The 16670-nt window shown below is 40.5% G+C and overlaps 1 protein-coding gene across 1 annotated transcript in view; it reads left to right on the forward strand.

Moving 5' to 3' along the window:
• The first annotated feature begins 798 nt into the window (after positions 1–798).
• Ifih1 (interferon induced with helicase C domain 1) overlaps positions 799–16670 on the forward strand; it is a 48718-nt gene continuing 32846 nt past the window's right edge. The window contains exons 1-3 of the mRNA XM_028769211.1: positions 799–1564; positions 7608–7776; positions 11636–11782. Coding sequence (XP_028625044.1) covers positions 1112–1564; positions 7608–7776; positions 11636–11782 — 769 coding nt within the window. The 5' untranslated portion in view covers positions 799–1111. The remainder of the gene's footprint in view (positions 1565–7607; positions 7777–11635; positions 11783–16670) is intronic.

Below are 16670 nucleotides of genomic sequence, written 5' to 3' on the forward strand. Positions count from 1 at the left end.
TCAGCCAAAATTTGCTGTGTACAGACCAAGAAAAGAATGGCAGCTATATAAAAAAACAAGTTGTTGAAGGTTCTGTATTGTTGTTTTGTTTTATTATAAGAGAGCTGTCTACTAAAGAATACAGGGACCTTACATACTGGGAGCTAGGAAGCCTTCAGTCTTGGCTTCCTCCTAAACACAGTTGGTGGGGCTAAATTCAGCATGCATCTGTCACTAGGTAGACCCAGGTCAAAGCTGAATAAATATTATACCACCAAGCAAAGCATGAGGAAATAAAGCTGTTTAGGATAGTTCACTTTTTTATACTTGACCCCCAGTTCTTGGAAGAACAAATTAGTTCCTGGGACCCCACTGGGTGTGATGTCTACTGCAGGATGGGTGTAGAAATGTCCCCTGGAGCTCCATTACTCTGAAACCTCCCTTCATCTGGCCCACCCAACCCCTACCCTCAATCCTCACAAATGAGAGTAACTCAAATTTACATCAAGGTATAGGGCAATTCTTCACCATCACCCGCCCCGCATCCCGCCTCCCGCTCCCCCCCCCCACCCAGACCTTCCTTGGCCTCTGCATATTAACTGACAAGTGAATCTGTTCTAAGCAGCACCCAGCTGTGAAGACAAAGATATCCTCAAATAAAATAGTGCAGAGCGACGCTGGCTTCCTCAACACAAAGAAGAATTCGCTTTCCCTTCTTGTTTCCCACTTTCCCACGGTGTTCTTGACCAAAGTCCTCACCTGACCCGCCGAGTCCACGGGCTTCCTTCACCCTCACGAAACTAATTCTCTGGCCCGGAAGTTAACGTCAGTAAAGTCCAGAGAAGAGAATCGAAACAGAAACTGATCTGTGGGTGGAAGGCAATACTTAAAGCTCCCTGCGAGGGTGAACGTCCCAGCGGTGGCAGAGCGGGAGAGTGGTCCCGGATCTGTGCCCGCCAGCTGCAGCGCGTTCCTGGCTCATCTGCAACCTCCCGGGTGCCACCGATCGATCCCCTGCTTGGTGGCTAACTGGTACCTGCGGCTCCCAGGCAGCTAGGCGGAAGACCCAGTCACTCCCACCTGTGGATCCGCCCGCCCAGGAGACTTCTCTCTCTTTCCCTGAGAACTCACGATGTCGATTGTCTGTTCTGCAGAGGACAGCTTCAGGAATCTCATCTCAATCTTCAGGCCCAGGGTGAAAATGTACATTCAGGTGGAGCCGGTGCTGGACTACCTCCTCTTTCTGCCCGCAGAAACCAAAGAGCAGATTCTTAAAAAGGTCACCACCTGTGGTAACACCAGCGCGGCAGAACTGCTGCTGAGCACCTTAGAGCAGGGACAGTGGCCCCTGGGATGGACGCAGGTGTTTGTGGAGGCCCTGGAGCACAGTGGCAACCCCCTAGCTGCGCGCTATGTCAGACCCACACTCACTGATCTGCCTTCTCCTTCCTCTGAGACTGCCCACGATGAGTGTCTCCACTTGCTGAACCTCCTTCAGCCCACTTTGGTGGACAAGCTTCTGATTAACGATGTCTTGGATGCTTGCTTCGAGAAGGGACTGCTGACAGTCGAGGACAGAAATCGGGTAGGTGTCACTGTAGACGGAGATGGGTTTGTGGAAGATTTTTGCGAGGCAGGGTTGCTTCTGCATTTCTCCATAGAGAGCAGCTTCTGACTTCTTTCAGCACAACCACCCCATTTTGTAGAATTGTTGTTCAAACCCACAGGGAGTCCATTTAACAGATGAGAAAAAACAAGGTAAGTTAATTCACTCTTGGTCTCCCAGGAAGAACAGAAGCGGCCTTGTCATAATTATGATTAATCAATTCCAGGTGATACTGAATTTTATGACTTAGATCCCGTATTCCTCGGGTATCAGTCAGTAAGCTATGGCCCACCCGCTGCATCTAGACTTGTATCGCATTTTGAGCCAGAAGCTAAAAATGGTCTTTAGCTGTCTGATTTTTCAATTTTAAGTGTTGATAAAGTTTTATTGAAATTCACTTCCTTATTGTTTATATGTTTTTATAGTTCCCTTTTCACAGTTGGGTATGGATAATATAGCCTTTAAAGCTAAAGTATTTATTATCAGGTTCCCAGTGTCCCCGTTCCATGTCTTATAGTTTGCTGAACTCTTTAAGTCTTGGTCCAGATGAGAAATTATGTCTTCTCTCTTTTCTTTGATCAAAGTTTTCATATTATCCAGAATTCAAGTTCAGAGACAGTCCACTGACAAACAAATGCCACTCCTCTCAGTTTTTCACACTGTTGAAAGAGCAGGTGACTCTTTCGGAGTATCATTTGTGTGTGTCAGTTTCTCTGGGGACTTAACATAATGCTCGTAGTTTGTGAAGACTGAAGACTGACCATGTTCGGCGCAAACACCGAACTCTCTGTACCTAGCTTACCCAGTGTTGCAAGATGAAAGTCTTGTTTAGGGGCTGGAGAGATGTCTCTGATCAATAGTAAGTGCTGTTCTTGAAGGGGATAAGAATTTAGTTCCCAATGGCTCTGTCAGGTGTCACACGACTGTCTATAAATTCATGAGATCCAGGGAGATTGGGTACCTATGGCTTCCACCCACACTATAGCCACATGCACATCCTCCACCACCCCTCCCCCAACACATAGACACACAATCAAAACAAAATTAAATACAACTTAAAAGTCTTTTTTGACAAACATGTAGACAAATGTCCCATAACTGTAAGTCAAAAGCTTCATGTATTCTTTGTTACGATTTTGATGTTTTCTTCTGTTCGGTTCATTGGCTGTATCTTCATTGTAGACTCTTGGCATCAGACTGATTGGCTATATATGATTCGACTTGGCCTTTAGTTACTGATATCAACAGTACTTCACAGAGTTAGCAGCACCTATGGCTATCCAGAGACAAATTATGCATTGCATTTGGATGTCCAGTCTCTCTAACAAGTAAATTACTTTGCACTGCTGTCAGCCGCGTTTATATCATTTCTTGTATTGAGAAGCGGCTAGAGCGTATTATAGTGGTCCAGCTGGATATGACAAATGTGTACATCACTGTGGCAGAGTCGTAATTTGGAAGAAAGTATGCAGCCTCCAAGCCAGCTGGAGAAGGAAGATGGCATTTCCAGCCACAGTAGCTGTTAGGAAGTCCAGAAGCAACAGAGTCCAGTCACACCACAAAGCTGTTTATGTTTGCTGGTATGATGTCCCGAGTGCCAGAGAATCAGCACTTCCCCATATTTACTCTAAATACGTCTGCCTATCTGCATCACTTTTGTCTTGCCTGGGTTGAATTTCTGCCAGCTACATTTTATCCAAGTTCTTGATTCTGGCAAGCTCAGAGGCAGCTAGCAGTAATGCAGGGGATTTGACACGAAGGAGAAGATGGATGGGAGAAGGACTTTTGTGTACTGGCAGCAGTTAAGCAAAAACAACCTGAAACTTCCTCCCAGCTTGACATTTCTAAGGAATCCCTGAGAGAAGGGAGAGCTACTGATTTGAAGCCAGGGGGCAGTGGTGAGGCCGCAGGAGTCTGTCATGGTTTCCTCATGCACTGTCTTACATGAGCAGCTCTGAATGCAATCATGAAGCACAGTGGAGAGGTGGTGTTATGTTAGGAGGAATCTCTTTTGATACAGGACTCATCAAAATGTTTAACGTACAACAAAGTGGCATGGCACAACCATAAGAATTTAGGATAGTAAGGATAACCATCAGTAATGATGATGCTGATGATGATGAGGGTCCGTCTTTGCATTTTGCTGTGAAATTTGGTTCCATGATCTTAAGATTCTCTGGGAAAATGAATAACACAATAATTTCTAAGCTCACCTCAATACTAATTTTGAAGTGTTAAAGAAAAAGTTTCATAAATAAGCAACGTTCTTTTGGTATGAAGATTATATGGACTTTAATAGCTTTGTAATCTAAGGGTAGAGCTTCAGGGATTTAGGTAAATGTCCCACATAAAAGCACACTTCTCAAAGTCTTTGGATTAAATTGATTTGAAAGAGAAACTGTCTGTCACTTTATGAGTACCTAGAATCTAGCCGATGCATCACTTTTGATTGGTGTTTGAACTTATTTGAAAAAAAAAAAGAAGAAAGAAAAAGAAAATTGAATTGACAACGTATGATGAGCTGAATTGCTTTGCCAGATGCTGGGAAAGAGATGATTGGTGGGGATTTGAAATTTGGTAACTTTAAACAGACATTAAAGGTTAAACTTCACTTAACTAATTAATCAGGGCTTCTAAAAATGGATTATTGTAACTATTATTTTTGTAGACCTTCTGAGTTAGCCTTTGCCAAAGGCTGAGAAGCTACCTTGTAGATTTTTTCTGCTTGATTAGTTATTTTATTTTTTTCCTTCTTACCCGTATCTGCCAGCACTAGCTGGCCCCAAGGGGTTTAAGAATATGAACCCCAAGAACATAGTTAACTTACTTATTTATTCATTATTTCAGAATGAATGATTTGGGTGACATCTTCACCACGCTCCTGTGAGAAGGCAAGAAAAAAAGCACAGACACTGTGTGCCTAAAGTTTCTGTTGCAATGTTGACCAGCCTTCAGTCTTCCTAGTTTCAGACTGTCTGCAGCATTAGTAAGCCTACAAGCACATCATTACCAGGGTCATTTTACAGATAATCAAACTAGAATTATCTCTCACAGTAACAGAATTTCCTGCATTGCCTAATATCCCTAGGATACTTAGTGCCAACTTGGGCATATCCATCAACACAGATCACGATCACATGGATCTCTGAGACAAAGGTCATAACACTTCAACGGCACAGTAATTTCCACATGAGCAGCTATGGAGAGAGAGATTCAAGCCCTGGATGACATCACTGAACACGAGTAGACTTGGAGGTCATGTTCCCTCCATTTACATAGAGAACTAAGATACCTTGATATCCCAGATAGACACTGAGTCTAGCCCTTCTGATATGAAGTTGAAAGTCCAAGAAAGTTTTCCCTTCACATATTGTATTATTAAGCAAATTAGGAAAAACAGGGGTCATTGGGGCGAAAAGTAAAAAGGTATGAATAAGATGTTAGCAATATTGACAATTCACTTAGTAAAATAGGAACAAATTCTTTGTTTAGGACACAATTTTTGCTTCCTAATTTTTTGTTTTCTAAGTTGAACTCTGCTAGATTTAAAAGATCACTATTATATTTAAATAGCTACATAAACTATCACAAGAGGAAGAAAAAACTTGTAGTAAGCTGTACAGTTGTCTTGGAAATCCCAGTACTTTATGAAAATAGTGTTGCTTTCTCCACTGATTTCTGTTGAAGAGGAACAGAACATCAAACTCAGAATATTCAAGAAGTGAACTGTTCTACCCACAAATTCACCCATGATTTTTACTCCATAAATTAGCTTTTTTTGGGGATCTATGAACATTTTTTTCAGTTCACAAGGAAAACTTCTAGTTAGGGATGGAATCATTGTACTGTTAGAGTTGTAAATAGATACAAACCTCCTGACAATTGAAATTATTAGGCTTATCTGCTTAGATCTAAATGTCACTGCAATATTTTAAGAAACAGAGTCATCAGAATAGGTAGGTGGGCACATATGATTACAAGCCTCCCCATGCTGTTCACTGAGATGATGGCAGCTGCTGTAATGGTGACCTATTCTAATGTCATCACTCACTCATACGTTGCCCCACCTTTGGCACTACGGAGGCTGAGAAGCAAAGAAATGTGGTCACCAGCAGCCAGGGCACGATTTCAGATGATGTGTTTTCCAGCACCAAAACAGAAAAACATTAAAAACTGAGATCACCGATGAAGCTATCAGAAACAAAACAAAAAACCACAGATAGTATATGTAATTTGTCATTCACATAACAAAGACCCTTGGGAGACAGTACAACATCAAAACCTTCTCATATGCCTGAGTACAGAAAGTATGAAATCTCAGATTCTGCTGTGAAACATAAGAATGATAGAATAATGGTTGAAGGAAATTTGGGTATTAGATACTCTTAGAATCTAACAAGAATATTAATTACAAAGCTTTAGAAAAATCCTGGTTATTTCTGTCAGAGTTAAAGCTGATGAAAGGGTATAATGATAGAAAATGGGGGTGTTGAGTTAAAATAAGAATCTATCATCAGTCTTATGTATGTGTGTAGCAATTGTGTTTCAGATTACCAGAAAACAATAAAAATCTTGAAAATTCCAGAACAGACAAAGATTTTTTTTATTCTATTGTGTTATTACTGAAGTTAGAGTAAACAGAAGGGTTAAGAAAGAAACTTCTTAGAAAATACTTTTGGGGGAGATGGCCTGAAATGGATAAGATGAATCAGATGAGATAGTCATTTTAACCACTTCTTGCCAGAATGTGAACTTAGAATTGGAGAACATTTTTAGCTGGAATTATAACTCAAGAATTCAGCATTCACTGCAGAAACTCTGTTGCCTAGGATCAAGTTCTGTGTCTGAAAGTTTCTAGCTTTGGGACCTTTGTAGCATGGCCTAAGTCATCATTTCCTCCAAATGTTTATTACTCTGTTAGGATCTGGAGATATGTGCTATGATCATGACTGTGCAGATGATGTGTATTTTAAAATGATTTCTTAGATTACTATAGAAGAGAAAGCAAATGGTGGTTACATACCTAAAAAGGATAGGGGAACTGAGTTCTAATGATATTGAATGCCCAAAAAGTTGGAGAAATTATGTCATTGCAATAATAAATATTGCACATATTAAATAGGCAAGAAGGTAAATCTGCATCAATAGCTACTTAGTTCCAGAGTGGTAACAGTCAAGGAAGAGGACACAAAATGTCCAGTTCCTCATTTATAAACTTCATCAATGAGGTTGAAAGAAAACAACAAGCCCAAAATATATTGAAAATAAATGTCTTACATTCTGGTGGACAGAGATAGGCAGAGCTGATGCCTCACTGAGCAGCCAGTTTAGCCAAAATACCAAGTTCCTAGATCAATTCGACCCCCAAATAGAAAGAACTGAATAAACAAAGACAGCAGAGGTCTGATGTTTACATGTGCATGCACAGGCAAGCACATCTGTGTGCACACATGCACATATCCACACACCACACACACACACACACACACACACGATACAACAGGGACACACACTGAAGATACTTTTTCTTGGCTTTGGTTATAGGAGCTTCATCCAAGCATTTATTAATCTGTCAATTATTTTAGTGCTTCCTTTTTATTAAAGTTTTTGCTTTGAATTTTAGTTTGAAATAGGAAACTGTGGAGGAAATGTGCTGTGATGTGTGTGTAGAGGTCAGGGGACAGCTTGTGAGAACTGGCTTGCTCCTTCCATAATGTGGGGGGCTGGGAGTTGAACTCAGCACATGGTGACTTAGCAGCAAGCACCCCTAACCACAGAGCCACCTCATCAGCCTACTTTACAATTTTTTTTCTGCATTGAAAAACATTGTTTTGGCTCAATGATTTGTTTTTCCTGATAGCCTGTCAAATAGCTACATGCAACACTGTGGTATTCTTTAGCATTTGGATGTAAGCCTGTGTTTACATGTATGCCTTACCCGTTGGTTTTTCTTTGGAATATTTTTCCTATTAATATGTTCAGAGGTTTTTTTTCTTTTCCTTCTTTTCTGTTGAAATAATAGATTTCTGCTGCGGGAAACAGTGGAAATGAGTCAGGTGTAAGAGAACTGCTGAGAAGGATCGTGCAGAAAGAAAACTGGTTTTCTACCTTCCTGGATGTTCTTCGCCAAACTGGAAATGAGGCACTATTCCAAGAGCTGACAGGTGTGGGCTGCCCAGAAGACAACGCAGGTATTTCCCATGTTATCGGGAAGATTTTGTATGCAATGTGACTGAGATTTCAACAAGGCCTCAAAATATAGTATCAAATATCAGGGGGTTTAGAATCAACATTTTGAAGGGGTGGGATGGGGTGGGGTAGGAGTGGGATAGGGGTGTGGAGTGGGGTGGGTAAGGACATCTTCTTGGAGACTGTGGGGAGGAGGAACTGTGGGAGGGCAGACAGGGATGGGAGTAACGACTGGACTGTAAAAATTAAAAGTAACACTACTACTATGACTACTGATGATGATGATGATGATGATGATGATGATGATGATGATAGCTTCTCTTTGCACCGGAGAGCATTGCAAGGGGCAACACGTCATCGGACATCAGCCGCTCGAGGGGAGCAGGGTCACAATGGATACGTCTGAACTACAGCTCTTGCTCCTCAGCTCAGGGAACATGAAGAATGTAAGAGGTAGAGAACCAGGAAGTCTGCTGTGAGACTGTCTCTTAGAAAGGACAGGGAGGTCACAGCCGTGGGACCCCAACAATATGGCTGCCTAAACAAGACCCAGACAGTGATAACACCAACAGGAGGGAGAGGTCTCATGGGGTCCCACTCCTGACAGGGGGAAAAAAACTATCAGCAGCTAATGGCTGCTAAGAGAGGGAGAATTTGTATCTCCCAGCAATGCACCCCCAAATTTATTATCTAATACAAAGTAGTTAGCTCTGAAATCACAGACTCTCAACCAAAACCAAGTAGGCTCATCGGTCAAGTAGTATTTTATATGGCTGCATGTGTGTGTTTAAGTGTAACAGTAAAAGTCAGAGAGAAGGAGGTCATGAGTTTGAGAGGAAGTGGGCGGGGCCGTGGGAGGGGTTAGAAGCGGTAGACATAGGAAGGGTCAGAAGGAGGAAAGAGGAAAAGTAATGTAATTACTATAATTAAAATGTGAAAAATTGAAAAAAGTCAGGTAGGAGTTTCCTGAGTCAGTCTCCCCCTTCCTCTCCCTCTCCCTCTCGCTCTTCCTCTCTTCCTCTCTGTGTGTAGGGAGCAGACTCACTTGTGTCTGTCTATGTATCCCTCTGCGTGTGCAGGGGTCTGTGTGCCACAGGAACCATGTAGGGATTACAGGACCGCATTGGGTGTCTGTCCTCTCATACCTGGTCTGGGGTAGGCTTTCTTTGTTATTCTGTCTGCATACACCAGGCTAGCTGCCCCCAAAGACTCCCTGTATTCTCCTGCCTCTGCGTCCCATCTAGCTCCGAACAGTACCATTATAACAGACGTGCCCTATTCCTCCTTGCTTCCTGTGGGCTTTTGGGATTTGAACTCAGGTCTTCGCACTTGTTTGACAAGTTCTTTATCCACCGTCTCTGCCGGTAGCAACCTTTCTGGGTTGATTGATAAGAATGGCAGAGAAGTGGTTTTGTTTCTCTCTGCTCAGTTGTGGTAAGATGTAAAAAGAAAATGAAGAGTCATTACTCATAATACAGAAGATCTGGAGAAATTTTAGCTCATGCTATGATCGTGGGTTTTTAAGATGAGGAACAAAAACAAGCATCTTTTTTTTTCTTATCATTGAGGACACAGTGAGAAAGGGGAGGAAGCTAAGAAGAGGGATCAACCGGAAGCACCATGACAGTCGACTGCGTAGAGAATTGTGAGGGAGGTCTAAATTTCTTCTTTTTAAAATACACAGGCTACGGTATGGTGCCATGGTAGAGGACCCCAGGCTTGAGATCCGTATGTTTATGTGCTTCTGGCTCTTTCCCTGGACCTGTCACCTTTGGTCATCTACTAGACCTCCTTGAGTTTCACCTTACTTGTCTGTGAAATGGGTACAATAGTATCACTTACCAGCTAGGTTATTTTGAGAAGTAAATTATTTAATATATGTAAATGGATTTGCGGTAACTATAAAGTAAATGGACCATTTTACATTTATTATTCATTTATTGTTTATTTAATTTTAATCTGTATGAGTGTTTGGCCTGTGTGTATGTCTGTGCCCCATTTGCATCCCTGGTACTCCAGGAGGCCAGAAAAAAAAGCAGCAGACCCTAGTGTTACAGACAATTCTGAGCTGTCATGTGGGTGCTGGGAATCAAAGCTGTGCCCTCTGGAAGAGTAGCAAACATTCTAAATCACTGAGCCATCTCTCTAGTTCAGGACTGTTGTAATTTTAAAACTTAGTAACTGTTAAATAAAGAAAAAGAAGAGATTCTTCACTATGTGGGATACTCAAAGGAATTGACACATAATTGCTGTTCAGGAGTGAGGTTTACAAGTAGAAAGACTGGGTCTTGAGGTCAGGGACTGTAAGAAGACAACAGGCCAGTGTATGAGAAACAGCATAGGCTTTAAAGGGAAGACACACTTGCCTTTGAATCATAGAATGGTTTCATTAAGAAGAGCAAGTTAAAAAAAAAAAAAAAGAAGAGCAGGTTAAGGTCGGAATAAAGGTAGAATGAGACAGGGAGAGGCAGAGGGAAGAGAGCCTTCAGGAAATCCTCTGACTTTTCTAGCTGTTGGGGGGTGGCAGGAAGGTCTACACTGTGGCAAGGAGGCTCAGCAGTCAGGTATTGTACAGGGTAGGACCATGAATTAGGTGTTGGTAGAGTGGCCTGATGTCTTTGAGCTGTGGGATCTGACACTTTAGAGTGGCCAGTGTCTTAAAGGGGCATGGCAGTACTCTAATAGCCAGTAGCTAGTTATAAACATTGTCACTTTAGCTTTATCTGAAGCCATATTAATTTTCTTTAGGAAATTCTCCATGCCAGTCTGAATGGGTTCTTTTCCCTTGCTGTTTAGAGTGAGATAATCTGCAAAAAATTATATATATGTGTGTGTGTGTGTGTGTGTGTATATATATGTTATATATATTCTTATATGTGTATATATTGTTCTTATATATACATATATATTCATGTTCAATTCTTAATATATAAATACAATTCTTAATATATATATATAATTACAACTATATGCATATATAATATATACATATTCTTTTTCTTTCTTTTTTTAAGAATTGTATTTATGGCTTGAAATTCCTCTGATATATCGAAGTTTCACAAGGACTTGATCTTCTTGGCCTCCCTCCCTGGAGTGTCCAGCCTTTTAACATTGTAACACCACACTGTGATTGACAAAACACAGGCCTAGAGGATCCTGACCTAGAGCTCCAAAGAAAACATAAATCGACCCCCACAATCTCATCATGTATTGAGTAGGTTTACATGTTTGTGTTGGCCTGTATTCATAGGCTCCCTCATGCAGCTGATGGTCCACATGGCCAACAGGTTGCAGCTTAAATACTCCTGTATGCTGAGGCCAAAGAGCAGGAAAGGTAACAGGAAAGTGGAGGAAATAGATTCCTTTCAATTAAAATAAGAAATCCCAGGAATCCAGAACACATGGGTTCAGTCTGACATTAAAGCAGATGTACATCTCATGAACATGGAGGCAGGAACAAAATGGCAAGTAAAGGCTAAAGAAAGCCACCCAATTTGCATCTCCATTAATTCAGCCTTAAATAGAGTTCGGAGTCATCAAGTCAGTGAGCAACTTCCCAAAGACAACGGTCAGACAGGAAGTCATCTCACTTCCTTGTGATTCGATTAGTATTTGCCTAGCCTGTCTTTCCATCTAAAATGTGATTGTTACACAAATACTCAACTGGAGTCTCGTTAAAAGTAAAAATACGTCTCTTTGTGTTACACCGAAATAACAAAGTCTTTGGAAATGTCAAAGTTAGAAAGTACAGTGTCTGGGGAACAGACCCCGCTGTATTTTAAGAACACCAATGGCATCTGTACACATTGTGTGGAAACCTGTGTTATCCTGTCATTTACATCTGATACTTACGATTCACAGACTTGGATAATTCGTCTCACAGAGATGGGCCTGCAGCTAGTGAGCCCCTTCTGCCTGCTGTCGATGAGACAAGTCTGGAGACAGAGACCTGGAACACAGAGGACACTTCACCAGAAGTTTCTTTTGCAGATTCTTCTGTGACCACAGGTACCTGACACGTGAGGACACCTTGTGTATCATAACTATTTCCTGTAAAAACAAAAAACAAAACCTCAGTCTGCTCCCTTATGACACCAGAACCTATGAAACACCAGGCAAATTCGGACACTGGTGTTACTGAGAGTTTTTATTTAAACAATATTTTAGAGAAGATTAAATTAAAACTGCTACTTCTAGGTTTAAATATTTTTAAATGGATGTAATGTTTCTAGGATGAATAGGAACATATTTGCTTCCAATTTCACTTTTTAAAAATGTGTGGTCATTCTTATGTGATAACTGACCCAGGCGCATGCTTATCTTTCATGATTGCCAAATTATTTTCCAATATGCCAATGAAGAAAGACTGCGGACAATGCCAGCAGAGAGGGAGAGTTAATACTCAGTCCTCATGGATAAGCCCCAAATTGGTTATCCAATACCAAAGGATCAGCCCTAAAAACAAAAGTACAAACAACACTAGGCAGACTCTTGGGCTGTATTTATATATTTATTCGTGTGTGTGTGTGTGTGCGTGTGTGTGTGTGTGTGTAACAACAAAGAATAAGAGGCTATGAATTGCAGAGGATGTGTGTGTGCAGGGGAGGGGCGGGGATACAATTGGAAAGAAGAAGAGAAAGGAAATAATATAACTATATTTTAACTTTATATATAAGAAAAGACTAGAGTATAATCCAGGTAGTTGAACAATAAGCGATAAGTTTTAAGTTTACTAGCCTTACAAATCTGTCAAATTGTGTATTTACACAATTTGACTTTTAAAAATAGCTGTGTCTAAAAATATTCCAGTTTGCTTTAGTGCTCTTGTCTAAACTTTGCTTAAGCCAGCCCTCCTTTCCCTGTATCAGTACGGCTGCATTTTAGAAAAATTTGGATGCATAAGGACACTGAAGCCACCTATGTTCCCACAGTACCCATTACGGGTAACATTTCAGATGCCTCCTGCCCTTCCTTCTGCATACCTGTGTGTGGAATGGTAATTTCTCCTGTGTTCATTTTAGGTATTGCTCGGGGGGGGGGGGGTTACTGACTGAATAATAGTAACATCATTTGGATGCAATTAAACAAGTGTTGACAGTGTGTGCGTTTCCAAATTACAGCTTCATGAACAATGCCTTTAGAGCCCTCTGCACTTATGTCATTCTCAACTCATTAGAAACATATAATTGGAGTTTCTGGGTCAAACGATTTATGCAGTCTTAACACATTGGATACTTAGTGTCAACTGTCACTATAGGAATTCACACTGATTTACGTGTCCTTCCCAACTAAATGAGTGCCCTCTTCTCCCAGCCTTTGCCGCAGGAGCACATGGCATCATTCCAGTCTCCGTACAGTTCGGTACAAAAACACAGTATTTTGATAATTTGAATACACCTTTGAATCTTTCTGATTTGTACTATTATTTTTTTTCAAATCCCTCCTCTTTTGGTTGGTTTTGAGTACCTGTCACCTTTCCTATTAACACATTTGTATTTTTTTTCTCCTGGTATATACGAACTTTTAAATATATAAGATATCAGTCCTCAAAAATATCATTTTCATGGCTTACATTGTTTTTTTTTAATTCTATTCATAGTATTAGGTTTTTAAACTTATCATACTTAACATATATAAATTGTGAAAATTAACGGGATCTGTTGTGAAATTTCTATATGCGCACACACTGTGTATTATTATTCCTTTTTTACTCTTACGGAACCTTTTTTCTTTTTAAAATTCTCATGCATGGAAGATAACTTGCATGCTTGCCTTTTTGTGACATTCTAACAACATAGTTTGGTTTTTTGAAAAGCAGTGCTTCTGAGGTGGTCATGATCTAATGAACCACCGGGTGGAGGGGTCCTGTTGAAAGGCAGAGCTGGACTCCAGATTCCACTTCCATCACAAGGTCACAGGCACTTACTGCCCATGGCTCCAGCCAAACACGCAGCAGTGAGGGTTTAAGACACGGACTAGTAAAGCTTTTAAACCCAAATACTACAGGCTGTGTCTTCTCCATTAAGAGGTGCCTGAGCCTGTGCCTTCCTTCAGAAGCCAGGATTCCAAAGCAAAGCCATATCCAGATGAGGGAACTCATGATTTACCCAACAGTCTTTGTGTACTACCTGACGGTGTTGGAGGGTGGGGAGTGAGTCACTAGCCATCTTATAAACGGACACCAGTAAGAGCGGATGTCTGAACTGAGGCTGGGAGGTGAGCCTGCATCCACACGGCTACCCATCAGCTTGCACTTGTCTAGCCGGTGTTTGAAATTGGGTGAAATTGAAGGCCTGAGTTTTGAATTTCTCTATTCTTTGGTATAAGGACTTATTTTCTTAAGTTTAGCATGGACCTTGGGAGAAAATATGGGTCATAATAATGTCCACAGTGGATAGAAATGAAAGGGGCTGGGTTTTCTTCTTAGTTTCCTTTTGCTTTTACCTTTTGGTAGCATTACCTTCTGCCATTACTTTCATGCTGACCTCTCTGCCTCCCTTCCCTTCCTTCACTTCTTTTTCTTAAAAAGCAAACAAAACAAACAACTCCTATAATCTTCTTCCATGTGCCAAAAACTCTTATTCAAACCTGTACACACAGTGAGAAACTGCAGAACAGGCCTCAGCCCCTGTGGAGTTTCTTATTCTGTGAGGTTGGCCATTCAATTCACCTTAGGGCTAAGCTTAGTGCAAAATATTCAAATCCGTGTTAGTGAGAGAGCTTGTATAGTAAGCCAGACAGGTTTCTAGAACCCATCATGCTCACAGGAGTCCTCTGACCTACAAGGTCTTCCAGTGCCGGCATCTGTGACTAGATTAGTCCTATCCTGAACCTTTCCAAGCCAATGGTGGACGATTACTTGTTAGTGAAGACATGGCACCTTTGTTCCAGAGCTTTGCTTTAGGTGCAGCTACTGATAAATGGCTCAAGTTATTCCTGGTTTGTGCTTGTCTTGATCGTATGATCTTATGTCCATCTGATCTTATGAATCCAGGATTGCCAACGAACAAACCAACAAACAAAACAACTTGTTGTCAGCCCATTAGCCCAGAGAAGTTGCTTCCTGTTTGTCTTTTCATTTTGTGCTAATGACTGGATTTATGGCCTCTCTCATGCTCTGCCACTAATCCCGATATGCCACCCGTGGAATTACTTGGCTCACAATATTTATTGCTAAATTTAATAGAGGCATTTTGCCTATCTAGTCATTCTTAGTATTAACAATGAAAAATCTTTGTGAAAGCATGCCATAGGTTCTGGTACATATTTGCATAATGGTACGCACAGCTTATTGATTAAAGATACAGTGTGTTTATTTTGTGTTCTAACAAGATGGGCTAATACTCCAAGTAGTTGCCAAAAGTAACAACAGCAACAACAACAACAACAACAAATCTTGTTTCTTAAGCTGCATGCATTTTGTAAAATTGGATTTTTTTTAATAAAAGGAAAGAGAAATTTGTAATTTTAGATCAGGATATTTCTTATTATCTTTCTGAACCAGCTTATGTGACTTATAGTTCATGGAAAATCTTTGTGAAAGCATGTCATAGGTTCTGGTACATATTTGTACATGTTTGCTGCATTTAAGTTCATTAACTGTAAGTAGCTTTTCCATAAAGATCCTTCCAGAGTTGCTTTTACAAACTTCTGCCTCCTCCACACCTCGCCAGTGAGCACAGTGGCTCGAATTAAACAGACTTTAATGACGATTATCCTTCCTCCTAAGGCTGACAGACTAGAATTCTCCTGTGAAAAGTTCTAAATGGTCGTTTCACCCTCTCAGCACAAGTAGGGTTTGGCATATCTTCTTTTCAGCTCACTCACTATTTAGAATTGACTGCGTGCACGTCAGCACTGACTGGAATTCCGCAAACGCACACACACACACACATATCTCACATGAAGTAGGATAGGAAACATGTATGAAATTCTCATGAATAAAGAAAAATGTTTAAGAGAGATGCTGTCTTCCCTCTCTTAAAATGTAGTTATTAATTAAAATAAACCAAAGTTTTCTTTAAAGCATTGTCTTTCCCGAATTAACACAGTAACTTCTAAACAGCAACTGCACATTTTAGAACTGTTAATGTGACTGTCATGTTGTATATGGCTCTTCTTCCTTCTGAAGTTGCTCGCGATTATAGAACAAGAAAATATCACAGAATTTAGATGTTTCCTTAGACCACATTTACATGGAAGATTCCAAAGGTACTTAACCCAGTCTATGTATTATTTTAATTCTATACATTTACAGAAAAATTAAAGACTCATTTCTAAATATTATTGCTTTGTTAAAATGTGAGTAGTTACTTTTTAACATAGAATTTTTATTATCATATTTCAGGAAATAAATTATATGGTAAAATAAAAGTATAGTAAATGAGATTTCAAACAAGGAAAATGCTATTGAGTTCGGAAGAAACACTTCATGTAACACTGCGTAACAACAACAAATCCTGAAGCTTCTCTTATGGATCCATTAGGGCACCTTGTTTGGACTCTAGAAATGCAAGTACCTCAGAATGATCAGCAGAGGGCGCTTTGACATTTATAAAGAGACAGCATTTCTCTGTTCCAGCATGGAAAACGATAATGTAACTAGCGTACCATGTGTGAATACATAGTGCGCATGACCCAGAACGCATGTGTATATTTTGATTTATATATTCGTTCACGTGAAGATTTTAAAATTCCACCCCAGCTAATGAGCTCACCAACCTGCTTGTTTTCAGACTGTAATACCTTCTTTTTCATTCCCCCATATGTTCAACTCCTTAGGTTTATCCGGTGACATTATGCTTTGGAATATATTGTGGATATATTTTGCATAGATCATGTTCTGTAGGAGGGGTTTAAAAATTGACCTTTATAAAACAGCCTCTTTCTCCCTGGT

This window comes from Grammomys surdaster, unplaced genomic scaffold (genome assembly GCF_004785775.1).
Source record: "Grammomys surdaster isolate TR1022 unplaced genomic scaffold, NIH_TR_1.0 191, whole genome shotgun sequence".
Lineage (NCBI taxonomy): Eukaryota > Metazoa > Chordata > Mammalia > Rodentia > Muridae > Grammomys > Grammomys surdaster.